Here is a 22,669-nt window from a genome sequence, read left to right as displayed (position 1 = left end):
CAAGATCAGAAGCTAGAAAACGTTTCATGGAAAACGCTTACTGTAGTCTTTTGAGCCTCGGCGGCTCCAGCACCAACGCAAGCGGAAGGAGAGGACCGCTGGCCGGAAGTGGCTTGTGGAGCGGTTGATGCTAGAGTCTGTGTATTGACTTACCTGGTGCGGCACGGGACGAGTTAGGGAGCTAACTTCGCAGGCTTCAGGTGAGTGGGCGGCCGGGGAGGAAGGGAGCTCGGCTTGCTGCCGCACTCTGGCCCCGGCGGGCCCGCACCGCACCCTCCGCCATCCTCGTTCTCCCGGGCCTGCGGCGCCGAGGCGGTGCTCCTCTGGGGGCTGCGGGCGCGCCGCCTCAGTCACCTCTCAGCATCGAGGGTCACCTTATCACACTGGACTGCTGTGACAGTGGGCAGAGGACTTCTTGGAACGGTGCTTTTAACCCCCTGTGAAGTGGAGATCGCGCCTGCGCATCTCACAGTCTGCCCGGTCTCTCTTTACAGTCTAGTGTGCGCGTTGAAGCCCGTGCATAGTGACTTCGCGGGTCTTGGTCCGGGCCTGAGCATCGGTGTTTCTGACCAGCTTCTCGCCAACACTTGGAGCAGCGTTTGGTTTAGGGCCTAGGACGGGGTGAGACAATAGGACATATACCTTTTCTTCATTTTAAGCAGTTTCTGGTTGTACAAGCCCAACTCGGGACGGTAGTGTTTCTCTCCCCAGGGATAGGAAGTAATTGCTCCTTTTCTGTTAAGATCATGATTTCCCTTTGCTCTGACTGGGGAACTTTAGACAGGAGCCTTTATACTAGATACATTCATGAGTCTTCATTGCACATTCAGTGTAGGCATCTGAGCATTGCTTCATCCTGTGAAGCTCCTATCTAGGTACTCTAATGTCAAAGGAACTGGTATTTTGTGCTCATGTTTTTTGCACTTTGCCCACATTGTGAGTACTCAGAACAGTGCCTTTCTAGAACTAGGTTCTATGATCTCAGTTGCCCCAGCCTAGCTCTAGGGGATTTAGTCCTGCTTGATAGACCAAAATAAAATCTGAAGACTACTATTTGTTTCATACAGCTGAGAAGTGTGCGGTACTGATGTGCCTGTGTGTCTTGTGTGTCTTTTTCATTTATTGGGTTTTTGTTGTTGTTGTTTGTTTGGTTGGTTGATTTTTTTTTTTTTTTTGGTCCCCAACGAAGCCTTGGCATTTACCTTGTAAATAAGTCAATTTGTATTTTTTTTCTTTATTTTTTATTGTATGTGTATGGGTGATTTATGCATGTCTGCACCATTTGTATGCAGTGCTGGAGGAGGCCAGAAGAGAGCGTTGGATATCCTGGGACTTGAATTAAAGTTGATTGTGAGCCACAGTGTGGGCACTGGGAATCAAACCCTGATCCTCTGGAAAAGCAGCCAGTACTCTTAAACATTGAGCAATCTCTCCAGCTAGTAAGTCAACTTTTCTTTTTTGTTTTTGTTTTGTTTTTGTTTTTTTTTTTTTTTTTCAAGTCAGGGTTTCTCTGTATAGCCCTAGCTGTCCTGGAATTTGTCCTGTAGACTAGACTGGTCTTGAACTCACAGACATTCACCTATCCCTGCCTCCCAAGTGCAGGGATTAAAAACTAGCTCCGTCACACCACCTCCACCACTCCTACTACATGGCTTCATAAGACAACTTTCATATAAAAGAACTCTGACCAGCCATGGTAGTGTTCTCCCTCTCTCCTCCCCCAACACCACCAGCCCAAGACAAGGTTTCTCAGTGTAACCCACACTGGCTGTCCTGGACTCGAACTCATGAGATCCGACTGCCTCTCCCTCCCGAGTACCAGACTAAAGGCATGCAAGACCTTGCCTTGCTGGTGGTGCCCTTTTTTTAAAAAAAAAAAAAAAAAAAAAAAAAAGATTTATTTATTTATTTATTTTATGTATACGAGTATAGTGTAGCTGTCTTCAGACACCAGAAGAAGGCATCAGATCCTATTACAGATGGTTGTGAGCACCATGTGGTTGCTGGGAATTGAACTCAGGGCCTCTGGAAGAGCAGTTGGTGCTCTTTTTTTTTTTTTTTTAAAGATTTATTTATTTATTTTATGTGTATGAGTACACTGTAGCTGTACAGATGGCCGTAAGCCATCATGTGGCTGCTGGGAATTGAACTCAGGACAGCCCCGCTTGCTCTGGCCCTGCTTGCTCAGGCATAATACACTATAGCTGTCTTCATATGCAGAAGAGGGCGTCAGATCTCATTACGGATGGTTGTGGGCCACCATGTGGTTGCTGGGATCTGAACTCAGGACCTTTGGAAGAACAGTCAGTGCTCTTACCTGCTGAGCCATCTCGCCAGCCCCACAGTTGGTGCTCTTTACTGCTGAGCTATTACTCAAGTCCCATGGTGCACATTTTTAATGGCAGCATTCAGGAGGTAAAGGAGGCACATCTCTGTGAGTTTGAGACCAGACAGGGCTATAGTAAGATCCTGTACTCTCCCTAACCCTCTAACAAAGGGAATTCTAGAATTTCTTACTTTAAAACCTTGAAAACTGAAAAAAAAAAAAAAAAAAGGTTAAAAAGTAAAAAACCCAAGTGTTTGGTTGCATGTGACTGGAACTGTTGTTGAGAATTTTCTCATGACTGTGGGTGTTTACATTTCTTTCACCTGCTTGCATTTTCTAAAGAGGAGGGTGGGCTTGGTGACATGTCTAATCTTAGTGGAAATGGCCATCACGGTCTCCCAGCATCTCCCAGCATCTCCCAGTACCCATTATAGAGTCGTCCTGGCTGTCAGACTCTCCCTCCTACCCTAAACCTTCCAGCCTACAGGCTGAGTTTCCCTTCTTCTGGCTTCTGATTTCTGTATAATCTCAGCCATTTTGGCTACCAGCCCTTTTACCTTTTTTGTTTTGGCTTAGTTCATGGACACTTTATTTTGACCTACACACTTCTACACTTAACTGTCCTAGACTACTTTGGTAGGCTCTGCTCCTGTGCAGGAAAAGAAAGGAAGAAACAGCCTAGTTAATGTTCTCACTGACAGCTCAGGGCCCTTACTGTCAGTTTCTAAGCTTTTATAGCTTCAAATTTTGGTAGACTCCCAGCAAGAGACTTTAGCTTCTAGAAAAAGTTAGAGGCTAAGGCTATAGTAAGCCTACCATGTATGAGGACTTGACTTTGATTACTAGCATTGCAAAAAAGAAAAAAAAAATAGAAACGACACTATGAGATCCAGTAATTGGTAATTTGTATATACTGAGTATATCATGTACTTTTTCTAACCTTTGGGCTATGGTTTAAAGTGGCCTTGCAGAGGCATGCATCTGGAAGATAGAAAAGTAAGACGTCTGGCTTCTGTAACATTACATTCTTTTTTTGTTTTGGTTTTGGTTTTTTGTTTTTTTTTGTTTGTTTGTTTTTGTTTTTTTTTGTTTTTTTCCGAGACAGGGTTTCTCTGTGTAGCCCTGGCTGTCCTGGAACTCACTCTGTAGACCAGGCTGGCCTCGAACTCAGAAATCCGCCTGCCTCTGCCTCCCAAGTGCAGGGATTAAAGGCGTGCGCCACCACCGCCCAGCAACATCACATTCTTCTGGGTGGTTGAGCAGTACCTTTTGGGAATACCAACATTCTGAAACTGTACTGTGGTCTATTAGGATCTGTAAAGAGGAGACAGAGTAGAATATATTTAGAAAATTTACACCAGGCAGAGAGCTTTGTAGAGTGACATCAGATTGATCCTTTAATAAAGGAGCCAGGAATTAATTGAACATCTGATAGTGTTCTCTTTCCAGTCTTCTTGTATGTGCCTGGGAAACCTTGAGGAAAGAGCAGTTAACTATTTTCTCTATCTGGCAGCACATGTCTACTTCCTTATTCTGCTATTCTGCACCCTCTTCTTCTCTGCCTCTCCCTCTCCTTTTCCCTCTCTCTCTCCTTCTCTCTTTTCCTCTCCTAAAGACAGAGCCCTGTAGCCCTGACTAGCCAGGAGCTTCCTGTATAGACCAGGATGGACTTAAGCCCACAGAGATGCCTGCCTTTGCCTTCTTAATACTGGAATTCAAGATGTGCACCACTAGGTTTGGCCTCCCTCCATCCCAGGGTTTCTCTGTGTAGCCTTGGTTGACCTGGAACTCACTCTGTAAAACAGAAAACAGGATGGCCTCAAACTCATCATCCCTGACTCTGCCTCCCAAGTTCTGGGACTAAAGCACTTATTTGTATCACCATACCTGGCTAGGTTTGGCCTTTGTTTGTTTGTTTGTCTTGTTTTGTTTTTGAGACTGGGTCTCGTATATCTTAGCCTGACGTCTTAGTATATAGTTTTCAAGGATGGCCATGAACTCCTGCCTCCACCTCAGAAATGCTGGGATTACAGGCATACATCACCACACCACACCTCTAGCACGCGTATTTTGTAAATTTAATTTTTTGTTGAAGTTGTGCCTGTTTGTGATTTAAATAGTTCAATGGCGCTTATAACACTGTTAGTTTTTTTTTCCATTTCTTCTTCCATTTTTGTTCCCCAAAGCATTTTCAATAGTCTGTTCTTTGGCAGTTATCAGTTTATTTCTTTTTCTTTGAGGTTTGATTTAGTGTTATAGCAACATGATTAAGAGACATTTTAGAGCAGCTGCTTTCATATAACACATTTCTATTGGTTGGGCAGGCTTGCTTGCTTACTTTCTTCCTGCTTTCAGGTGGTATTGGGGAGTGAACTCAGGGCCTCTGTGTGGTAGACAACAAATAACTACTGAGTTACATTCATGGGTCCTTTTTATGGTTTTTGTTTTTAGATTTATTTATGTGTATGAGTATTTTGCCTAAATGAATGTATATGCATTACGTGCTTACCCAGTGCCTGCAGAGGTCAGAAGAAGGCATTGGATCCTTTGGAACTGGAGTTATAGATGGTTATGAGCTGCTACCTTTAGGTTCCTGGGAGTTGAACCCTGGTCCTCAGAAAGAGAAGCACCATTGCTCTTACATCATTGTTGTTTTGAGGCTGGAACTAAGTTGCCCACTTAGAACTTTTATCCCATTCCAGCTTCCTGAGTACCTGGGATTACAAGTGTGAGCCATCTTATGGCCAGTGCTACTCCCTCCCTCTCTTTGGTTTGATTTTGAGACTCATTTCTGTTTCCTGGGCTGGTCTTCAACACCTCCCACCCTCTACCCACACCAGTTCTGCCTTTGTCTTTTATACATACCTGTATATATTATATATTCCACTATGGATGACAAACCAGAGGACCTTCACCATATGACAGTACTTTCATACTAGACTTCTGGCCTCCGAAGCTGAAAAATTAACTGCTCACATCAATGTAGTTTGCTCATAATTTAGTTAGTCATTATTCAAGGTTTATTGTATTAAAATCATGTAATCATTATTGACATAGGAATAGGGAGTATTAATGAGCAGGGAATAAAATTGTTTCTTTCTTGTATAACTTTCTGCCTTTATTTTATTTTTATTTCTGTCTATGTGTATGTGAGTGAGTGCTGTGTATGAGTGTGCTTTCAAAGGCCAGGGCATTACCTTCCTTGGAGGTACAGTTTAAGATCTTTGTTTCTGAGCTGAGCTGACTCGGGTCCTTTGGAAAAGCAGGAGGTTTACTTAATCACGGAGCCAACTATTCAGCCCCTCTCCATCTCTTTTCTCTAAATTGGAAACAAGATCTCTGTATAACCAATGTTGGTATCAAACTCATGACCTTCCTGCTTCAGTCTTTTAGGTGCTGGGATTATAAGCACCACTACACCTGTAGTGTATGTGTATACCTGGCAATAGTTTTTGTTAATGTTAATATTGGCTTATTTGTCTGTCTATCCATCCCTAGATTATCCATTAGAAGTTTGTCAGTTTTGTTATTTTGGAAAAAGTTTCTCTGTTTAGGCTAGTCTTGAGCATGTGTTGATCTTCCTGCCCCAGTCTCAAAAGGTTAGAGGTTAGAGGTATATATAGGTAAGTGCCACCTCAACTAATTTAAAACCAACTCACCTTCTCTCCTGAGACAGAGTTTCATTACATAGTCCTGGCTAGGCTAGAATTTGCTATAATGACTAGGCTAGCTTCAAATTCACATTGATCTACCTGCCTCTACCTCACTAGTGCATTAAAGGCATGTGTTACTATACGCAACATAAAACTTTTAATTTTTCTTTTTTAAAATTTCCTTTAGATTTATTTTATTTTACATATATTAATGTTTTGCCTACATATGTGCACCATGGGCATGCTGGTACCCTTATCATTCAGAAAAGGGTATCATCCCCTGGAACTAGAATTGTTAGTCATGTGGGTGCTGGGAAATGACTAGGGTCCTCTGCAAGAGCAAGTACTCTTAGCCATTGAGCCATCTTTCCAGCTCCTAAAACTATTTGTTTGTTTGTTGATTTTTGTTTTTTTGAGACTGGGTTTTCCTGGAACTTATACTCTGTAAACCAGCCTGGCCTTGAACTCAAATTTGCCTCTGCCTCCCAAGTGCTGGGTTTAAACGTGTGTGCCACCTTTACTCTTTTTTAGATTTATTTCATGTGTCTATACATTTTGCCTGCATGTATGTCTGTTTACCATTGTTACACAGAGCCAAGAAGAGGACATTAGATCCCCTGAAACTGGAATTACAGATGGAAATGCAAGCCACCATGTAGATGCTGGGAATCAACTCAGGTCTGCATCCCCAATCCCTCAACCCCTAAAATTCTTTAATTTTCCCATCTCACACATCTGCCAACTTTTAGGTCTTTTGGTTTTGCTACTCTTTGTTTTGATTGTAGAATATCCTGAAAAACCATTCTTTCATATAGACATCAGTTCTTGAGTCTTCTCTTTATTCTGTATCAGTAGGGTGAATTGACTATAGTGATAACTAGAATACTAGAATTCGGTAGACAGGAGATGCTCTTGAGTTGACCGGTATTAATACTCTAGCTCCTGGCATCTGGAAAGTGTGGAAGAAGTAGGTTCTTCAGCCCTTCCCTCAAGTCTGGACCTGAGCTTCCCGAACTGTGTTGCTGTCTCTCTGTCTCCCAGCACTGTGGCCTTTGCAGTCTTTGGAGTCAAGCTCCACTCAGCCCAGTGGCTCCATACCATGGGAAATACTTCTCTTTTTCTTTATGAGAAATTTCTTAATCTTGTGAAGTCTCTTCCCTTACAACTGATATAGAAATAATAAACCTACCTTAGAGAAGGTTTGTTAGAATGAGACTTAAGGCAGGGTGTGGTGGTGCACACCTTTAATTCTAGCACTGAGGAGACAGAGTCAGGTGCATCTCTCTAGGTGTAGACCTGTTAGGGCTACATATTCCCTGCCTCAAAAAAACTAAAGGGGAGTTGGGGTCTAGCTAATAGTTCATTTAGGACTTTGAGTCTTGAATGGCAACTAACCAGAGGAGAGGAGGGAACAAGAAAGGGTAATGGTGGGGAGAAAGATTATATGTTGTCTCTTGTGTAGAATCTAGACTATACATAAAAGTAGAGGTGGCGCTTGGGAGATAGCTCAGTGAGTTAAGTGCTTGACCCATAAGCCTGAGGGCCCAGTCTGTATCCCCAGAACCTTCACCAAAAAACAAAACAAAACAAAAAACTAGATATGATGTGTCATGTGCCTATATTCCTAGCCCTCCAGGGAGGTGGAGGCAGGAGCATCTCCAGGCTCATTGGCCAGTTTACTCAGTTGTGACCTTCAGGTTCAGTGACAATCCTGTCTCAAAATAAAGTTGTGAGCCACAGAGGAGGACTCCAGACTGAGCTCTTGTCTCCACATGTGTACATCACACCAGAGTAAAGCAGAAGAGGGCAAGAGGATGATGGAGGGGTGTGAATACCTGCAGTGTATAATGATGTGCGTGTACGAACATGGTATATATAAAACCCTTTGTTTAGGGTCATTGAGGTAGCATAAAGGCACTTGTCATCAATCCTGGCAACTGGAGTTCAACCCTTAGAGCCCATGTTGGGGAAGAACAAAACCCACTCCTGCGTGTTGTCTTCTGACCTTCACACGTGCTGTGGCATATGTGTCTCACATTCATACACAAACACGTAAACATTAAGTAAATAATTGTAGAAATAATTATTTTTAAAAATGTAAAAGCTTATTGTTTACTAACACACATTTTAACTAGAAAAAGAAAAGGACAGCGTCTTCCATCTTAGAACTTAGCCTGCCTGTCTGTTTTCTTTTGAGGCACAGTCTCATGTAGCTTCAGCCTTCTATTTATTTTCTGTTTGTGGGTGTTTTGTTTTCATGTATGTCTGTCTACCATGTGCCTATAGAGGCCAGAAGAGGGTGTTGGCTCCCCAGGACTGGGATTATAGATGGTTGTAAACCACCCTGTGAATGCTGGGAATTGAACCTCAAATCTTCTGAAAGTGCAGTCAGTGTTCTTAAGGGATGAGCCATCTCTCCATTATAGCTTTCTTTTCTTTTCTTTTTTTAAAAAAGATATATTTATTATTATGTGTAAATACACTGTAGCTGTCTTCAGACACACCAGAAGAGGGCATCAGATCTCATTACAGATGGCTGTGAGCCACCATGTGGTTGCTGGGATTTGAACTCAGAACCTTTGGAAGAGCAGTCATCGCTCTTAACCGCTGAGTTATCTCTCTAGCTCAGCTTTCTTTTCTTAAGGTAGTCTCAGCATGAAGTCATAAACCTGAGCTATGTGGCTATGTTTGCTTCAATTCATAGAGTTCCTTTTCCCTCTACCTCCCGAGTGCTGAGATTATAAGTGTGTGTTGTCATGCCCAGCTATAGAGGTAATTTTCTTTGCTTTTTTCTTTCTTCTTTTCTTCCTTCCTTCCTTTTTCTTTTTTGACAAGGTCTCTTTATATAAGTCTGGTTGTCCTAGAACTATATGTAGACCAGGCCAGTCTCGAACTCACAGATATCCACTTATCTCTGCCATCCAAGTGCTGAGTGAGATTAAAGGTTTGCACCGTTGTGCCTGGTTTATAAAGGTAATTTTTAAAAAATGTTTTCTAAACTATTAATTTTATGTGTGACTGTTTTGCGTGAATGTATGTGTATGTACTGTATACATGCCTAGTGCCCACAGAAGCCAGAAGAAGGCATAGATTCCCTGAAACAAACAAACAGACAGACAGACAAACAGACAAAATCCCTGAAAAACCAGGAAGACAAAACCAACCAAGCAAACAAAGCCATTTAAAAATGACTATCTATTAACTAGAGCACATGTCTACATTAGGGGTAGAAACAGGAAGATCATGAGCTCAAGACCAGTGTGGATTTTATGAAACTCTGCCTGAAAAAAGCAAATACAGAAATAAAAATGACTACAGAGGTAGTCTGTTTAAAAGTAAACAGAGGACTTGTTAATTGATGCACTCTTTCATATTGACAGTTTTCATCACAACTAACTAGTGGTCTGAAGCATAGGACTGTGAACTTTTTCTATAAAGAAACACTATGTTTTTCAGGCATATCATTTCTGAGATAGTTACTCATTTCTTCTGTTGGGAAAGCCAACACAGATATTAGATATGTCTAGATAAAAATGTACTTAAAAAAACAGGTACAGGGCTCAATTTAGGCCCCAGGATATAGTTTGTGACCATCTGAACAGTTGAAGCTGGGCAGGTAAAACCCCAGGTGCAGCACCAGGCATGCTGGTCTCCTTTCATCCCAGCATTAGGGAGGCAGAGGCAGATGGAGCTCTATGAGTCCATGCAGAGTTCAGCCTTGTCTACCTAGTGAGCACCAAGGCCACATACTGATGAGATACTGTCTCAAAAAAAGGAACCCAGTGTAGAAAGATTTACTGTGAAGTTGGAACATACGCTCTTATAACCCAGAGAAAGAAGCTTGGTAGGTAAGACAAAGCCTTTTGGCCTGCCATGCAGTCATGACTCTTTATGGACTCTGGAAAGAAGAGGTCAAAAGTGGAATTAGAAAGACACTTCAGGAGCTGGAGAGAGATGGCTCAGTGGTTAAGAGCTCTGGCTGCTTTTCCAGAGGTCCTGAGTCCAATTACTACCAACCACATGGTGGCTCACACCCATCTGTAATAGGATCTGATACCCTCTTCTTGTATTAAATAAATAAATCTTTTTTTTTTTTTTAAGATAGACCTTTCAGAAGATCACTCATGGATATTTTACAGCAACAACCTTCTATGGTTCATTGATTGGCCACTCATATCTCCTTAGAGTTTGCAAGTAGGTACGGGGGCAGGCAGAAGAAGAATGAACAAGGAAGAAAAAAATATGGTCTGGAGAGATGTCTCAGTGGTTAAGACTTGTTACTCTTACAGAGAACATGGTTCAGTTCCCAGCACACGTGGTATCTAACATACGAGACTCCAGTTCCAGAGGATCCAACACCTTGGCTCCATGGTACCGCACACACATGGTACCTAGACATACAAGTAGGCAAAACACCCATGTAACATAAAATGAAAAAAATAACTTTTTTGCTATTGTTTTTTTTTTTATTTGTTTGTTTTTGAAACAAGGCCTCACTGTGTAGACCAGGCTGGTGATAAGCTCAGAGATATGCCTGCCTCTGCTTCCTAAGTACTGGGATCAAACCCATGTGCTGCCACACTTGATAGAAAAATAAATCTGTTTTTAAAAAGAAGAAGCGGATTATGGGAGAGCCATTTTCATGGGCTGCTCATTATTTTCCATGGGAGGAAATGGAAATTGTACTGCTTCCAGCCAAGTGAGGATGTAATTAGTCCTGACTCAGTGGCATTATAGCATTCTGTCTCCTTAGGGAGATATGCCGTGTCCTGGGCTTGTTAGCAGCACAGTCAATGTGAGCTGGTGTTGCTTGTCATTGAAGCACAGGGTTGAGTAGGCGTTTTTCTACCTATGCATCAGCAGTAAACCGGCTTCTGAATTTTGCTTCCCACCCACCACTACCATATACAATTTTCTTAGCTTGCTTCCCAGCTCCTGATTACCTACGCTACTGATTCAAGCTCTGCTATTAGCATCTGGAAGCTGAGTGTGGTAGCACCCACCTGTAATCCCAGCACTTTTTAAGTATATGGAGGCAAGAATATCATGAATATGAGGCCAGCCTAAGCTACATAAAAACGACTCAGAGCTGGGCAGTGGTGGCGCATGCCTTTAATCGCAGCACTTGGGACGCAGAGGCAAGCGGATTTCTGAGTTCAAGGCCAGCCTGGTCTACAGAGTTCCAGGACAGCCAGGGCTAAACAGAGAAACCCTTTTCTCAAAACAAAACAAAACAAAAAAACAAACAAAAAAAAATGGACTCAGAAAGCAAAGCAGCTTAAAAAGAACGGTTGGCCTTTTCTAAGAGGATTAGCATGACAGGATTCTATAATTAAGTTTGTACTGTAAGAACTGGAAAGGTTATTGTGGTTATAATTAATTAAAGTGTACACCCATTTTAAAGCACACTAAGGGTCAGGAGAGGAATTTCAGTCTTCTGAAAGGCTGAGGTTATAGTCCTCCTCCTTCATGCCAGCATTACAGTACATTTTCCAAAGCAGCACCTGGATTTTAATTTCTCCTGTGTTTTATTTTTATATTCTTCTAAAATGAAAGTTTTTGTTATTTACATTTGTTGGCCATTCTTAATTTCTGATTCTTTCTACTGTAAAGAGTCATTTCAGAATTAGATATCTTATGCTTAGTTCTATCATTCCCACTTCTACTCTTACATAATCCTTTCCGAACCTCCCGTATTTTCATTTTGTAACCAAACCTAAGCCAGACGTGATGATGTGTATCTTTAATCTCAGCACTTGGGAGACAGAGACAGGAAGATCTCTGTGAGTTTGAGACCAGCCTGGTCTACAAAGTGATTTCTGTAGAGGCCAGCCAACATTACACAGTGAGACCCTGTTTCAAAGAAAAAAATAAATGGACCTAGAAGAATAGAATCACAAAATACCTGTGTTGTGAGCTGTCTCTCCAGCTCAGCAGTTAGCACTAGCTGCTCTTCCAGGAGTCCTGGGTTCAATTCCCATTGCCCATATGGTGGCTCACGGTGGTCTACAACTGTAGTCCCATTGGATCTGATACCCTTTTCTGGTGTGCAAAACACTCATACACATTAAACAAATAAACAGACAAATAAATTCATATATGCACAAATATATAAATAAATAGAAAAAAGCCTTAAAATATATATTTCTTGGGCTTTCAGAGAACCTGACTTAGTTTCTAGCACCCAAGTTCTATGGCTCACAACTGCTTGTAACTCCAGCTCAGGGTGTCCAACCCCCACTTCTGACCTCCTCAGATACCAATCTCACAAGTGGTACACACATACACATGCAGATAGAACATCTGTACACATTACATAAATTTTTTTTTAAAGATTTATTCATTTATTTATTTATTATATGTGAGTACACTGTAGCTGTCTTCAGACACTCCAGAAGATCTCATTATGGATGGTTGTGAGCCACCATATGGTTGCTGGGATTTGAACTCAGGATCTCCAGAAGAGCAGTCAGTGCTCTTAACCACTGAGCCACCTCTCCAGCCCAGCCACCTCTCCAGCCCTAAAATTTTTAAAAAATTAAAAAGCAAATCCTTGTTTTTCCTTTATACTGTTAGCATGGCAGTTTTTATCAATTGCTTATATATTCTCCAGGGACTATTATGTGTTGATAGTAAAGAAATGAGTTGCCCCCCCCCTTTTTTTTTCCCGAGACAGGGTTTCTCTGTATAGCCCTGGCTGTCCTGGAACTCTGTAGCCCAGGTTGGCCTCGAACTCAGAAATGCGCCCGCCTCTGCCTCCCAAGTACTGGGATTAAAGGCATGTGCCACCATCGCCCGGCGATGCCCACTTTTAACCTTCAGCTTTCTTTTGGAAATCTGTCTTTCCCTACAAGGAAGTGAATTTATATCAAGCAGCAGGCTAGAAATCACTTAATGGTACCTTGGGTGTAAGGTTTTCTTGTTTGTGATGCATGCAGAGTTTATCCGTCACACACTCGATATGCTCCGGGCATTCATTAACATTAGATGCACTCAGAGTTTGTCCTTCATACTCAATGGCTTGTGCTCTGGGCATTCACTAACATTGAACATATTTTCATGGACAGTAGTACAGTGTACTCCCCCTCCCTCTCTCTTTCCCTCTCTGTCTTTTGAGACAGGGTTTCACAAGATAGTTTTGGCATAGATCCTGCTGCCTCTACCTCATAAGTACTAGATTTAAAAGGTGTGTGCCACTACACACCTGGCTGCACCTAGTTCTTAGAATGTGTACATTTTGTGTTATAGGTAGAAGCCACTCATTCTTCATCTACCCTTTTTTCAGTATCTGGCACCAATTCTGGCCCCATCATTTGTGGCCCATGGCTCTTGTGGTATGCCGAAGATTTACAGGCAGTTTCTGTGGAACATCTCCCTGTCCATCTCTAATGAAGCACCATAAAACAAGAACGTGTGACTTTTCTCTGATCACCGAAAGGATCAGCACAGACTCCAAAATGTCAGCTCTCAGGCTAGTAAAACTTTTAAAGTACAAAGCACCTTGCCATCCTTCTGCTTACCTTGCAGCCCAAAGCATGGCATATTGCCATATGGAGAACATCACACAGCATGGGGGACAGAATCCCCCTAAACATAATAGCTTTTGCCATCTTGCCAGGAAAGTTAAGAACATTGGTGATACCACCCTGTCTCAGAGAACCTTCACAACCAGCAGTGCCCACCTGGGTTTCGAAGTCAACAAAGCTGCTATCCTCAAGGCCAGCACATTGCATTCAGACTTGCCCAATGCCGGAAGAGGTGAAGAGGATGTAGAGGTCTTTGATTCCTTCAAAGAAACCCGAGTTTTCTTAAAGCTAAGGCCAGAGTACCAGCTTCACAGCTATAACAGAAGTGAGACTCGCCAACCCATATCTGCTTCAGAAGGTGAACTGATTTTGCACAAAGTCACATTTTACGAAAATAAACTCCAGCCAGAAGTCATAACTAATTATTTTTGTAAGCTCAGCTCTTTGCCAGCAGAACAGAGTTCTGTTTTGCTATCCAGTAACAGCTTTGCTTTGCTCTGCCAGCTGAGTGTGAAAAACATACAGCTCTTTAACACCTCAGATCTGATCAGTATTTTGAAAGCCTTTGTTGACTTAAGAATCCCCCCCTCCCCTCCGATGCTAGATGTGTATGAAACCAGATTTTGCCATCAGGTGTGGGAGATGGATCTGGATCAGCTTCTCCTAGTAGCTGATCTTTGGCGGAACTTAGGCCGCAGAGTGCCTCGTTTTTTAAAAATTTTTTTTAGTTATCTTAATTTACACTGGAGAGAGCTATCTTTGTCTCAGTTGGTTCACTTAATTTATATTATAGGTGAAAATCGCCAAGTACCACAGGACCTGATGCAAAAACTAGAATCACTGATCCTTAAGTATGTAGATTCAGTCAATTTAGAGGAAGTTGGTACAATCTGTTTGGGGTTTTTTAAATCAAGTAGTAGTCTCTCTGAATTTGTCATGCGGAAAATTGGAGATCTAGCTTGTGCTAACATGCAACATGTAAGTAGCCACACCTTAGTTCATATTCTTAAAATGTTCCGCTTCACTCATGTAGATCATGTAAATTTCATGAGGCAGTTTGGAGAAATTGCTCCTCAGAGAATTCCTTCCTTGGGGGTTCAGGGTGTTATGCACCTCACTCTTGCCTGCTCAGCCTTACGCATCCTGGATGAAAGAGTAATGAACGCAGTAGCTGCCTCTTTGCCTCCGAGGGTAGCACATTGTCGAAGTAAAGATGTTGCCAAAATACTGTGGTCATTTGGAACTCTGAATTATAAGCCACCCAACACAGAGGAATTTTATTCCAGTCTGATAAATGAAATCCGCAGAAAGATGCCTGAATTCAACCAGTACCCAGAGCATCTTCTCACCTGCCTGATTGGCTTGGCATTTTCTGAATACTTTCCAGCTGAGTTCATAAATGTTGCTCTGAGTCCAGGATTTGTCAAGTTAGCTCAAGAGAGAAGTAAGTTTGAACTCACTAAGGAACTGTTTACTCTTGATGGTACAGTTGCCATTGAATGTCCAGAATACAAGGGCAATCGTCTTAATTCTCACCTTCAGCAAGAAGCATCTGCATATCTGTGGAATTTAGCAAGCAAGGATATGAGATCGAAGCCTGAATTCCTAGAAACACTCTATTTACTTGAGACCATGTTGGGTGGCCCCCAGTATATCAAACACCATATGATTTTGCCTCATACCCGATCTTCTGACTTAGAGGTTCAGCTTGATGCTAACATGAAGCCATTGCCGTTTAATAGTGAAGCAATGCCAACTGAAGATGGAGCTCAATTAAGGTTTAAGCAAGTAGGAGTCAGCCTTACAGATGATTTGATGGATCAGTTGCTAAAGGGAAAAGCCAAGAGGTATTTCCAGGGGAAAATTGAGTTAGAGACTGGCCAGCCACCCAGGGAGTTAAGGAAGCAGACAACTGTACCCTTGGTGAACTCTGATTGCAATGGGACAGATAGATTGGGAGATGTGGGGATGGTTGGCTTGTGCCCTCTAGCCCACATGCAGCCCCCACTAGTGAAGCTAGCTATTCAGTTCACAAACAGGAACCAATACTGCTATGGTTCCAGGGATCTACTTGGATTGCACAATATGAAGAGGAGGCAGCTGGTTCAAATTGGGTACCGTGTGGTAGAATTACCCCACTGGGAATGGCTTCCACTATTAAAAAGAACTCGCTTAGAGAAGCTAGCATACCTCCATGAGAAAGTGTTCACCTCTGCTCTCTGAAGGGCACTCATGGGCAGTTATCCTCATAAAAGGAATAGGTGCACACCTTATACCTGTAGGTTGAGCATCTTTAACCAGAATATCAAACCAGATTAAAAAATCTGGAACTGAGTACTGACAGATCTCAGATTAGGAATATTCAAGTGGTAATCTATGCAGATACTCTGGACTTCTAATCTCAAGTATTTGATACAGTGATTCTCAGCCTGTCTTCCAAGTAATTATAAAAGCCAGAGGGTAGGTGGGTAATAAAACCATCTATTGAGTAGCCATGGGTGTACTCCTTTTTTGTTGCAGAGCCTATAGCAATTATATGTTACTACAGGTTGTGTATAGCTTCTGATTATATTCTAGTTATATGTTTTGCTCAGAATAAATAAGCTTTTTAAAATGACATTGATCCACAAAGTCTTATTGCATTTTTTTTCTGTGTCTGTTAGCCTTAGCTTTGTTACAGTTATTTTGAGGTGGTATTTTGTTTTTGTTTTTTAAATAACTATTACATGTGTGCTGGGAACTAAACTTGGGTTTTCTACAAGAGTAGTAACCACTCTTAACCACTGAGCTTGTCATCAGCTTCATCATAAAACTAGACCCAAAAGAATATAGTCCAGTGTCATGGTACAAGCCTTTAATCCCAGCACTCAGGAGGTTAAGATAGGTGGATCTCTATCAGATGGAGGCCAGCTTGGTCTAGGTAATGAATTTGAGCCTAGTTAGGGCTACATAGTAAGACCCTGTTCCAAAAAGAAATTAATCAATAAAAAAGCCAAAGTTAATTAATGAATTTTAAAAACCAAAACAAACTAAACAGCTTTAGACATGGTATAGAATCACTAAGCACCCTATTGGAGTGCGGGAGAGACAACTCAGCTTGTACTGCTCTTCCAGAGGATCAGAGTTCAGGTCTCAGTATCCCTGTGTAACTCAGCTCCAGAGGATTCAATGCCATCTTCTGGCCTCTGTAGGCACCTGCACTCTTTCACACACACTGTTTTAAAGTGCTGGTTGGGTCACTGGTTCCCAAATATGACAAGTAGCTCAGATGAGAAGGAAATGTGTTAGCTTTTAGGTTGCAAAGTCCAGTGAGTTTGTGATTTGCCTGATTCGAGTTTGATTGTGTTAAAGCCAACCACATAAGGAGATAATATTCATGTAATTAACATAAATCATTGGTAAACACTTAGTGTTTGTAAGAATTTATTTTAAAAGGAATTACCTCTCATTATCATTTTGTTCTCCTCTTTAAAGGTCACTTCTGTGGCACACTTTTTCTGATCATGCCAACTCAATCCACTCCTTTGGTCTTTGGTCATGATCTATCAAAACTTGTCATTGTGTTTAATTCACCTCTGAACCCATAAAGGTTTTAGTTATGATGTGGATTCTTTAGGATTTTCTGTATATAAGGTCATGTATCTGTACATAGAATTTTATGTCTCCCTTCAACTTTGGCTTTCTTTATTTCTCTTGCCTAATCAGCTCTGGCAAGAATCCTAAGGTTTGGATAGAGTAATGGAAGACTATGTCCTTGTCTTCCGATCTGATGGGGGATACTGTGGCCTTTTGCCATTGAGGATGATGCCAGCTGTGAGTCTTCATACACACTTCATCATTTGAGGGAGTTTCTTTTTGCTCCTAGCTCATTGAATACTCAATAGTTAGTTCATTGAATACCCGATAACTATTCTATTGTTTTTGTTTTTGTTTTTGAGACAGGGTCTCTCTAGGTAGCCCTGGTTATCTTGGAATTCTTTATGTAGACCAGGCTGGCCATGGATATAGAGATTTGCCTTCTGCTGTCTCCTGAGTGCTGGAATTAAAAGGTCAGTGCCACCATACTTAGCCAAATAGAACAGTCTTATATCTGAAAAAAACAATTCATGGTTTAGCCAAAGCAGTTTAAGTAAACACTGTTTGGTAAGCTGGCAGCCAATAGACATAAAATAAGATAGTATCCTAGGGTTTAGGGCCACAGAAGGGATCCAGATGAGTTTGTGTTGAGTTAGGGTTCAGCAGTTAGAGATGTAAGCTGGAAAGCATATGAAAGAAGGCTCTGAAGAAAAGGGACAAGGTCAGGATCCCACACAAATTTCAGAAAGCATTAATAAGCACTGAGTACATTATTAATCTTAATCATTTTAAGGGGAAAAAAATCATTCACTTTTTTTTTTTTTTTAATTTAAGAGCAAAAACAAGGCTAAGGACGTAAGTGAGTTAGTGTGTCTGCCTCACGTGTGTGAGGTGCTGGGTTTGATCCACAGCACTGCAGATAGAACTGTTTGCTGTGTCACGGTAAACACTAAGCTTGTGACATGCCTGCATACCTCATCAAGTTTCAGGTGTCTTTTAGACCCACATCTGTATTTAATCCTCTTGTCTCAGTAGAAATAGCTAAGAGAGCTGTCTTTCATTTTAACTAGCTCTGAAAAATGTTGCAAGTCACATTTTTTCTTGGATTGGCAGGTGACTCAATTTAGAGATTATAAGTACTATGTGTTTTTAAAAGCTAAAGTATCCAATTTCTTAAATTGCTCACTGCATTGGTGTTCCTCCTACTCTTTAAGGTTAAATGCTTTTCCAGTATTTGACAGGTAATCTCCACCTCCCTGGTAATCTGTTTGAACCCACTCTTTAAAATATATGTATCTTCCAGAATTACCTTCCATTACATTCTTGTGAAACTCAGAGTCAGAGTGTATAACTTGGCTATGACAACTTCTTTATAGGCCCCAAATGGGTACTCAGATGATCAGAGTGTCATGGTCACCCTATTCTCTTCCAAAGTAGTTCTCTGTACCTCCAGCCTCTACATTTTGAATTTCAACAACAACAAAATGTCAGCTTGGTTGCTTCAAGCTCTGGGGCACACAGTCAGCTACCTTTTAGAGAAGATAATTTCTTCCATTTGCCCAGGACTTTGTCCACTTCAGTATTCAAAGTCCTCTGTTCTGGGAAATCCCTAAATCTTGGGTAGGCCAGTACCTAGTAGAGAATTCCTCTTGACTCTTCTCTTTTTAAGGCTGAGCACAGAAGAAAAAAAATTTGTCCCTCCCCAATGGATGCTCAGTCCTTGCTTACACCTCTGAGACTTAAGGAATCTAGTCAGTGTTTAATTATTTACCTCAACTTTAAACACAAAAAAGGAAAAAAATCCCTAACAGAACTTTCCACCGTAGTCATATTTTAACTTGTGCGTGCCCACCATAACTTTCCAAAGTGCATGTGCATTCCTAGATGGAGGGGTTTTGTTTCTGTGCTGCTGGGCATCTAACCTGAGGCCTGTGGACATTCAACACAACCTATAGCTCCAATCACTCCCCCCCCCCCTTTTTTTTGAGGCAGCTCGCTGTGTAACCATTCTGGCCTGAACTCTAAATTGTCCTGCTTCAGCTTCCCATGTTGTCCTTCAACCTCCATACATGCTTTGGTGTGTTGTGTGACTGCCTATAAATATTTTAAAGTCGATAACAGCCATAGTAGATCATACCTGTGATACTAGCAGTTGGTAGGTGAAAGTGGGAGGATTGCCTTATGTTCCAGGCCACCCTCAGCTGCACAGTTCAGGCCAGTCTGAGCTGCAGAATAAGACCCTGTCTCAAAATAATAATAATAATAATAATAATAATAATAATAATAATAATAATAATAATAAACAACTAATTTCTTAGAGGCTTTGAGGTTTTTTTCAGTGTATTCAGGAAAACATGGGACATAGATTATTTCCGTTTCTCTTTTGAATAATAACCCTCCCTCAAGAAAGCCAAGAGGGAAAAAAATTCTGAGAGCCTGAAAATTGAGGCTTTCTCTCTGAGTAGTTTGTACCATAGCGTGCATCTTTGCTGTCTTCAAGCCCCTTCTGTAGAACAGAGAGAGTGTGTGAGAACTCTTCAGCCAGAAGGAAGAGGAAGCCTTTGAAGGGTGAATTACTTCTAAGTGGTTCAGAATTGCCTTTGTCATCTAGGAAGTTAATACACAACCTCATGAATGTCATTTTTCTCCTTTGTTGTAAGCCGTCTATGACTTACCGATGACCAGTAGCTTTCAAACTTTTGGGTTTTTTTTTTATTTTGAGACAGGCCGTCATATAGACAGGTTGTTGTCTAGGTTGGCTTTGACCAATTATAGCTAGGGCTGATTTTGAAGTACTGATATTCCTACCTTCACCTCTTGAGTACTGGGATTACAGGTGTGCATCACTACTGCAGGTCTGTGTGGGGAAAGGGATCGAATCTAGGGCTTTGTATATGCTAGGCAAGGACAGTGCAGATGGAACTATATCACCAACTTGAGAATTTGAAGAGTTCTTTTGGTGTGTGAGAGTGTGTGGGGATGAGGGGTGTGTGGGGGGATTGTTTGTTTTTCTGGAGATTGAACACATAACATTGTAAGTGATAGGCTACTCACTTTACAATTGAGTTCTATTCTCAGTGCTTTGTGTATCTGTGTCTACATGCGTACATGCAGATGGATGCACATGGAGGTGTATGTGGAAGTCAGAAGGTCAGCTTTGTCTTCTTCAATCACTCCCTTTTATTTTCCAAGACAGTGTCTCTCACTGAACCTGGAGCTCACCAGTTGGTTAGACTGGCTGGGCAGCAAGTCCTAAGACCTCCTGTATCTGCTTCCTCAGCACAAGGGTGGATTACAGGTGCACACAGCCACACGTGTGTCCTGGAGAGCTGAACTCACTTTACCAACTCACCGACTTATCAGCCCATTGTTCGATTTACCACAACCCTTAGGAAGAAATCACTTTCACATACAAACCACAAATGAATGAATAAGTTATGTGGTTTTTAAATTCTTTAAATTTCATTTATTACTATACTGTATATAGTGTGTATATGTGATGGGTACGTGTGAGTTTGGTTGTGCACATACCACAGTGCACATATAGAGGTCAGAGAACAACTTTTGGGAGTTAGTTCTGTCCTCCCTCTTTCCATTCCATGAATCAAACTCAGTATAAGATTTGCATAGCAAGTACTTTTACCCACTGGGACACCTCACCAACCTTGTGTGTTTGTTGGCTTCAAACAGGGTCTTATGTAACCATAAGACCTCAAACTCCTTGTGCAGACAAATAGGATCTTTGACTCTTGATCCTCCTGTCTGTCTCTTCAGTGCTAGGATTATAGGCATGTACCACCATGTTCAGTTTATGGCAGTGCTGCTAATCAAACACAGGGCTTCTTACATGTAAGGCAAGCACTCTACCAACTGAGCTACATTCTCTAGCCCAAGTCTGTATATTTACACACACACATAGCCATACCTGAAACAAGTTTCACAAAAGTGTTCACCCTAGTATGTGGTACATTCTGGTGTTTCAGTTTTAAACTATTTAATTAAAAAGAAATGCTTGGTGTGGAGGCTTGCACTTAGAATCCTAGCACGAAGGAGGCTGAGGAAGAAGGATAGCCATAAAATTGAGGCCTGTCTGGCTATAGACAGAGACTTTGTTTAAATCATTGCAGCATACTGATTATGTAAGTGTTGTTCTGGTTCTTGTTTTGTTTTTTGGGTTTTTTAGATTGATTTATTTTATGCATGTATGCTGCCTGGATATATGTATGTGAATCACATGTGTGCCTGATGCTTGTAGAGGTCAGAAAAAGGTGTTGGTCCCCTGGAACTGGAATTAAAGATGGTTGAGAACACCACGTGTGTGCTGGGAATCAAACCCAGGTCCTCTGCAAGAGCAATGAATTCTCTAAACTGCTGAACCAGTGCTCTAGCCCCTTCTCCTTAAAGATTTTTTTAAAATTTTTATGTGTATAAGTGTTTAGCACACATGTGTGAATATGGACTACACATGTATGCCTAGTGCCTGAGGCATTGGATACCCTGGAACTGAAATTACAGATGGTTTTGAACCACTTGAGATGACTGCTGGGAATCAAATCCCTATTCTCTGAAAGAAAGAATCAGTGTTCTTAACCACTGAGCAATCATCTCTAGCCACCCCAAGCCCTGCTGTTTTGTTTGTTTAAGAGAGGGTCTTACTATGTAATCATGGCTGTCCTAGAACTCATCTGTAGACCAGGCTGGCCTCGAATTCACAGAGTTCCCTAGTGCTGGGATTAAAGGCACATACCACTATCGCACCTGACTCTTCTTTTTCAGTTTTTACTAGTTCTTTGAGAGTTTTATTCAATGTTTTGACCATATTCACTCCTCTTTTTCTCTTTTTTCTGGGTGTGTGCATATGTCTGAGACAAGGTCTCAGTATATAGCCCTGGCTGATCGTAGATGTTTACTGCCCAGGAATTATATTTTATTTTTGTTTGTTTTTTGACAAGTAAACATTAGACTGCAGAGTCTCAGTCTGACTGTGTTGCCAAGTCCTAATCTTGAACTACTTCCTGATCCTTCTACCCTCACCTTCTAAGTGCTGGAATTACGGGAGTTTGCCACTATCCCCTATTTGGCTAGAGGTTTGTTTGTTTTTAAATCCAGAGCCACAGCAAGAAATATATTTTGTTTGGATAAGTATCTGTATTAACTATATTTGCACAAATTTGAGGCAAGTTTTATGACATAATACCTATTTTCTGGTATTTTGTATTTTCTTCCGTGGGGGTTGGGGGAGTTGCACACATGCCATGGTACATGTATGGAGATCAGAGCACAGCTTATGGAAGTCAGTTCTCTTCTTTGATGATACGGGTCACTTGGATTGAACTCAAGTCTCAGGCTTCCACTGCTGTCGGACTTCAAGCTATTTCTTTGAGCAGCCAAGCTATTTCTTTGAGCAGCCAATTACTTTAGCTGTGATCTGAGATTCCCAGTTTTTACTTTTTCACCACATTTGGAAAAGGAGGCTAAATTTTATGTATTTTACTGAGCAGAATTTACAATAAATTTGGGTTGCAAGGCAGTTTTCTTGGCAGGACTGGGAACGCTGTCTTCACTAGGTTTTGCTCTTTGTCTTTTTT

The 22,669-nt window shown here is 41.5% G+C and overlaps 1 protein-coding gene across 4 annotated transcripts; it reads left to right on the top strand.

The window, feature by feature from the left end:
* Positions 1-86: 86 nt before the first annotated feature.
* On the top strand, positions 87-16,124 carry Fastkd5 (FAST kinase domains 5). Of its 4 annotated transcripts, XM_031371917.1 has the most exons (4): positions 101-200; positions 495-621; positions 1,293-1,439; positions 13,265-16,124. In XM_031371917.1, exon 4 carries the CDS (start codon positions 13,302-13,304, stop codon positions 15,726-15,728), a length of 2,427 nt encoding a protein of 808 aa, XP_031227777.1. In that variant the 5' UTR covers positions 101-200; positions 495-621; positions 1,293-1,439; positions 13,265-13,301; the 3' UTR covers positions 15,729-16,124. The 4 variants fall into 4 exon arrangements, with proteins under 4 accessions (XP_031227775.1, XP_031227776.1, XP_031227777.1 ...); XM_031371916.1 differs by lacking the exon at positions 495-621 and having other exon boundaries at positions 93-200; XM_031371915.1 differs by lacking the exons at positions 495-621; positions 1,293-1,439 and having other exon boundaries at positions 87-200.
* The last annotated feature ends 6,545 nt before the right edge of the window (positions 16,125-22,669 follow it).

The sequence above is a fragment of the Mastomys coucha genome, unplaced genomic scaffold (genome assembly GCF_008632895.1).
Source record: "Mastomys coucha isolate ucsf_1 unplaced genomic scaffold, UCSF_Mcou_1 pScaffold15, whole genome shotgun sequence".
In the NCBI taxonomy this organism is placed as follows: domain Eukaryota; kingdom Metazoa; phylum Chordata; class Mammalia; order Rodentia; family Muridae; genus Mastomys; species Mastomys coucha.
The sequence above is the reverse complement of the archived record's forward strand: the minus strand, read 5'-3'. Positions and strand labels throughout refer to the sequence as shown.

Bases quoted from the DNA above. Each gene is read 5' to 3' on its own strand.
- Fastkd5 (XM_031371915.1), top strand. From the start codon at position 13,302: ATGGCTCTTGTGGTATGCCGAAGATTTACAGGCAGTTTCTGTGGAACA.